Source organism: Colossoma macropomum, unplaced genomic scaffold, assembly GCF_904425465.1.
Source record: "Colossoma macropomum unplaced genomic scaffold, Colossoma_macropomum, whole genome shotgun sequence".
Lineage (NCBI taxonomy): Eukaryota > Metazoa > Chordata > Actinopteri > Characiformes > Serrasalmidae > Colossoma > Colossoma macropomum.
Genome location: NW_023494792.1, coordinates 36,002,470 through 36,009,048, shown reverse-complemented (window position 1 = coordinate 36,009,048; position 6,579 = coordinate 36,002,470). Strand labels below are relative to the sequence as shown.

Below are 6,579 nucleotides of genomic sequence, written 5' to 3'. Positions count from 1 at the left end.
GATTCACTTATTTCTGAAGCAGAACTTAAACATTTTTCACACTTTACTTTCAAATTGAGTGTGTTATGACTCTTTGCAAGACAAATATGCTGTTGTGCTACTTGGTTTAACTGTAGCGGCAAAGGTTTTAGGAAATGTGCCAAAGCAATTGAGAAAAACTATAATCATAACAAAGCACTGACATTTCTTGTATGTGTAAAGCCCAGTCCCGACAACATATATCATGAAAAAGGAAATGTTTTAAGGGAAAATGGTCTGTAATGCGTTATGCAATGAAACGCTTCATATGGAATAAATTCAGGTACAGCCCTGCGCTGAAAGAGTAATATGATCACAGACACATTGAACACATTGGAAAAGATAGATCTTTATTTTTTCGCAGTTTGCGACAGTAAAAAGTTAACAAGTGCAATTACAACAGGACTGCGTCTACACTCTCTACGCAGTCATAAAAACCACAGAAAGAACAGGTGCGCTGCCATACTACACCTGGACTGAAGTATCTAACATTACAACGCTAGGTGTGTACTATAGACTTACTGTAAGGCAACTTATACCATCAAAGGAACCCAGTACTGCGACACTTAGAACATCTCTGTTCTGCCTGTTAGGAGGAGAAGTTAGATTCATCTAAAACACTGATCACAAAAGTTCTCTTTCTAACACAATAGAACGCAACACAATACTGCGCATTATTGCAGGTGGATGTCTATAGTCTAAATAGCTACTGGCTTTACCTATTCCTAATCACTCACCTCAAGTCAGTGCATGGTTTCCACAGGGGAAATAAAACTACTGCCAGGTTTTCCTGCCTGCTAAGGAGTCCATTTAGGCCTATGGCTTTGCCTGCCTAAAGTCAACAAGGTCTATGAGGCAGTATCACATGATCAAGTAATTCATAAACACATGTAAAATCCAACAAAGTCTTCATCATTTTCCACCATTACATATTGCTTTATCTGACGCTTCCAGACTTCAGTAGTTTAAAGTACTTCACCATATTGCAAAATTACAAGTTATTTCCAATGAGAGATGTTAATGCTTGGATAGCGTATCAACGTTTTAACCAATTTTACATCCAAACATTAAATCATTTTGTTGTCCTAAGTGTGAAGTGAAGCAAAAGGGTGTATCTCCAACAAACTGTATGTTAAATGTCGAATGCACTTGTTAGGTTTAATCAGTATAAGCCAGAACTGAATCAGTTCATTCTAGCCAACCTCTTTCTAGTTAAAAGCATTACAGAGCTGGTATGATTGTTGCCGCTATAATAAATAATCCTTCCTGTGCTTTAGGAGAAGTCAAGCCTTGCCTCACTGCAGAGTGAATCAGGAAAATACACCAAAAAGATATTCAGCCACAGTCCAGTCTTACAGATCTGAACCCTGTTTCATCAAGCTTAAGAAGACACTTTCCTGTGAAGGTTCCTCAACCTTGAAAAGAGCTGTTTACAGCAGAAAACTTTGCAGTCAAATGATGAAGAAAGTGCTTCTCCTACAGAGTAGACTCAGGTCAGGAGCAGATGAGTTGTTTCCTCACTGAACAACAGAGTCTTCCTCTGTGGAGCACACTGTCCATTTCAAAGGTAGATAAGGCCTTGGTGGAAAACTGTGTTGAGTTTCCAGCTGGCCGTGGCTGTTTCTCCCCAGCTTCTCCAGCACAGTACGTCCTAACGATTCAAGCTTCAAGCATCTAGAGAGAGAGAGAGAGAGAGAACAGAAAAAGTTCATATCAATATGATTCCATATACATCACCTGTCCAAAGATGGGCCCACCCATACAGACAAAAACAAAAAAAAAATCAAGAATTCACATTTGAACAATCATGCAATTTTCAGACAACTCACACGTCACAATAGAAAATACATAAAATGATTCATGATCATATGTTGAAAAATGTCATCACATGAGAGAACGTGTTATCATGTGAACGAATGTATGAGCACAAGTGAACAACGTGTGATCACACATGAAAAAAATGTAATTACATGTATAAGACCATGTTCACAGGGGTAGTGATCTTAATGTGGTGAGCTAAATGCCCCTAAAAACGACATCACACAAAGTTATTACGTGAAAACGTTAAGAATATGCTGCCTGATGTTTGAGATATTATGACAGTTTTGAGAAAGTTTTGGCCTAAAATGTATTTTTTTAAATCTATCCATGGCAGAGAGGTACGTACATCATGTTGCAAGGCAAAAAAGTACCAAAACTATTGTGTACTATGTTTTATTTCTTATGGGTGAATTTCCTCGAGTGAAGATGGGTGAATTGTGGGATTCTCATGGTCAGCAATAATACTCAAATAGGCTGTGGAATTTAAACGATGACTGCCTGGTTGAATGGGCCCAAAGTGTGCCAAGAAAATATTCCCCATACCATTACACCACCTTCACCAGCCTGGACTGTTGACACAAGGTAAGTTGGGTCCATAAATTCATGCTGTTAGTGCCAAATTCTTACCCTACCATCTGTGTGCCTCAGCAGAAATCAAGATTCATCAGACCAGGCTATGTTTTTCCAGTCTTCAACTGTCCACTGGAAGTGGAACCTGACATGGTCTTCTGCTGCTGTAGCCAATCCGCCTCATGGTTCGATGTGTTGTGCATTTTAAGATTCATTTCTGCTCAGCCCAATTGTACAGAGTAATTATCCGAGATACCATAGCATTTCTGTCGACTTGAACCAGACTGACTATTCTCCATTGACCTCTCTCATCAAAAGGTCATTTTTGTCGGCAGAACTAGGAGATCAGCAGTTATAGAAATACTCAAACCAGCCCGTCTGGCACCAACAATCATGCCACAGTCAAAATCAAAGAGTAAAACATTTTTTTGCCAGTTCTGATGGTTGATGTAAACACTACCTGAAGCTGCTGACCTGTTTCTGCATGAAAACAGGTATGCACTGCTGCCACACGATTGGCTGATTAGATAATTACATGAATAAGTAGGTGTACAGGTATTCCTAATAAAGTGCTCGGTGAAGGTATTTGTGTTGTAGACATTGTTATCTTTGGTTTCTATCACCATTACTGTAAATGAATCTGACCTGACATGTTTCTCTAAAATGAACCATTTTATATCAAACCAGTCTGAATGACTTTGTTTACATTTCAGTGATTGAATTAAGCACAAAATCTGTAGAATTCCCCGTTAACTGTAATATTAGAGTGAAACGCAAATGTCACATTAAAAATTTCAAAAGAAGGCAAAGTGTCCCTGAACTAATGGACACTGTTTTTCCTGTATTGTTTTTCTCAAGTGATTCTGAAGTCAGATCAATTTGTATGCATCCAAAAACAAGAGGCGGAAAAACTATATATGGGAAATTCTACTGAGACGTGTTTGCACTCTATTTTACACTGTCTTTTGTGTGAATCTAAAAACAGCTAGCCCACGTTTCACCCTCATAAAGCTGTCTTCCAGCACCTAATGCAGCTGCACTCACTCTGGATAAAATGAGGACATCTGGTCACTCTGAAAACACAGATCTTATCTGGCAAAGAAGAAAAGCAAATCGGAGGCTGTAGCCTGCTATGTAAACACAAGCCTAATAAAAGTTACCACCTAGGGATGTGTACACAGGCAAATAAATTATTTTTATAATATCTGATCTGAAGCCTAAACAGAAAAACCTTTTTTTTCTTTATCTTGATTTCCAGCACATTCAGATTTAACCCTAATACTTCATACATAGACACATAAACTAAAGATAACTTCCCAAAAGCACGGCTGTATTAGGACTTTTTAAAAAAGTTAGTATAATGTAATACAATCATAGAATCACACCAGATTCAAATGCAGATAAAGAAGTAAGTCACCCTGCTGTTAAACATCTAAATGCCCCCAGGTCTGCACATGCTAGCAGACTGGGTGCTAATTTGATTACAGCATGCAGTAGGCTTTGACAAACAACACAAGAGGTTGTGTGCTACCGCAGTTATTGCAGCACCTGTTGCAATTAGCTATGAGTTGAATCTGAGGCCCATATGTAAATGAGAACTGGAGAGTTATAGCATTACACAGTTTAGCATACTTCCCTGCATTAATACACCTGCTTCAACTCATGCATGGATGATGGACTTATTTTAACTTATTTTAAAGATGGACTTATTTTAAAGTTATTTAGCAGATAAGTAGAATCAGGTGTAGAGAAGCAGGGGAATATCACAGAAGTCAGTGCTGGGGGTCTTCAGAACTGCAGGAATGACAGCCTACCCATCACTGATATGTTCAGGTCAAATTTATTTGGAAAGTAAATTTTACAAGTCAAACCTTAATAGAACAATAAAGTGACTGCCTACTTTTGGCTCTGGTTCTGGAAGTAAGAATCCTTAATACAAATAGTTTAAGCACCCAACTGAACCAACCAGCTACACGATCCATCATGACCTTATAAACAATGTACTGTATACTTTTTTCAAGGATGGAATGAACTATTTATCCCAAAAAGCACTGTGAATGATGTCAACCTGTCATTTTCTCTACACTTCAAACAGTTTTCAGCCAACTTTTGAAACAGAAAATATGAAAGAACAACTTCAAGAACTGTATTAATTTTCATATAGCCTCCCTTATTATTGTACTCATTAAAGTAATCCCAACAGACAAATATAATTACCAAAAATAAATTTGAGGTGTAGGTGTGTTGATGCTATACATTAATATATGATTACCCTAAGAAAAGTTCAACTTTTCGGTCATAACTGATCATTTTTAAATGCCACTTGCAAAATATTTTCCTATATTTTTGTGCAAGGTATACTTCCTTAAACAAACTGCAGACAAATCTAAGAAAGAAAAACACAACATTACTTTTACAACATCTTGTGATTTGCAATATTATGCTAAAGTGTTAGGATGTTTTCAGGGTCTACATGGTTTTTATATTGCGCAGCAGCAGTCATGATGACTTTATCAGTGTGTAGTTGATAGCTGTCTGTAAGTTACCGCATATCTGACTGCGAAAGCCCACCATAACCCTGTGCATCCTGTCTTTTACACTGGCCTTGACAGAACCAACAACCTTACCCTTAACTCCTTAAAAGGCCAGGGCCCACCAGAGGGCCCAAAAGTTTTATTTTACACTTCTTTAACCTAAGAATAGCTTAACCAGTCTGCATTGGAGTCCCTGTAGTTACTAAATAATAAGCCTTAGTATGTAATAAGCCTGGGAGTTTCAGGGGTTAAAAAAAACTACACCACAGACTCTGAATCAGATTTTCACCCCCAGGACACACTTGCACCTACCTGATAGAGACTGTTTCACGCTTTTCTAGTGCCAAACCACGCAGTCAAAATTTCCATGCTAACATTGACGTCTCTGATTGGTGAAGCTCGCTTTTAGGACTCGGAGTGTATTGTGTTTAGTGTATTTCTTTATGATGAATAGGCAAATAAAATGCAATTTTTTTAAAAACAAAGTTAAAATCAGACTGACTTATGGCTTTAGCTGTATACCAAAGGCTCACAATTTTGAATCACATGGTAAATCTACGCAGGTAGTTAAAGTTTCATGGCTAAAAATCCAATTTCCTATGGCAATAATGAATAGGGTTTTTGCTTCCGGAACCAGACTGTTCGGCTCTATAAGAATTGAGAAAATATATGTAAAACGTTGATTGGAGAACAGAAAGAAGATATTTGCAATAAATGACAAAAAGGAAAATTCAGAAAATACTAAGGTGTTTAATAGAGGTCTGTGCAGGACCGATTTTTTTAGTCTAGCTCCTACAAGATTTCATTCTGAAAACCTGCACTGTTTGTCCAGCTCCCGCCCGCAACCTAAACATTTTGTCCCGCTCCCACCCTCAGACCTGTATAACTGGTTTCCATCTGCTTTAGCCACAACTGAAAAGGACTGCTGTAAGTCAGTCTTGCTTTTTTTTGGCTTCATTGTCATGTAATCGCCTTTATTAAGAGCACTTAACACAGCAGTGGTCATCTGTCTAAATCTTTGCTGTTTCTGTAGCCTTCAAGAATACAGTTCAAGTGATTGTTCACATGACTGGTTGCTTCTATTTAGAATGAGTTTATTACTTTTTGTTATTCTGCTGTTAGATATTATTTATATATGCCAATTATTAAGTGATAGTCTAGTTAAAAGGCTGGAATCCAAAGATACCCCTGAGCTAAAGACATTGCCAGAGACAGGAGTCAGTGCCAATACTAAATACAAATATACACAATACAAAGACATTACAGATTAGATGTTTTTTACAACTGCAAGATTGTTTAAGTGAGTTTCAAAGAAATGGCCCTTCAGCCTGTGTTTCAAGACAGTAAGAGACTCTGTTGTTCAGACATACAGGGAAAACTAATTCCAACACCTGAGCCAGAGAAGAGTCCTGAAGCTTGTCTTCAGTGCATCTTGAGGGAGGGTGGGTCAAGTCAAGCTGTACTTGAGGCTCAAAAGCCTTGAGGTATAGTACTGGACTGACAACAGTCCTGGGGGTTGGGGGGTGAAGCTGGTACATTTTTGGCTTTGTAGGCGAGCAGCAGGTTTTTAAATTTGATGTGGGCAGCTACAGGATGCCAGTGAAGGGTACACAGCAGTGGAGTGACGGGTGAACTT

At 38.3% G+C, this 6,579-nt stretch overlaps 1 protein-coding gene across 1 annotated transcript in view; it reads right to left on the bottom strand.

Annotated features, from left to right (window-relative positions):
* Positions 1–347: 347 nt before the first annotated feature.
* The window catches only part of shisal1a (shisa like 1a), a 50,046-nt gene continuing 43,814 nt past the window's right edge, over positions 348–6,579 (bottom strand). The window contains exon 5 of the mRNA XM_036576994.1: positions 348–1,692. Within this exon, the coding sequence (XP_036432887.1) occupies position 1,692 (1 nt within the window). The 3' untranslated portion in view covers positions 348–1,691. The remainder of the gene's footprint in view (positions 1,693–6,579) is intronic.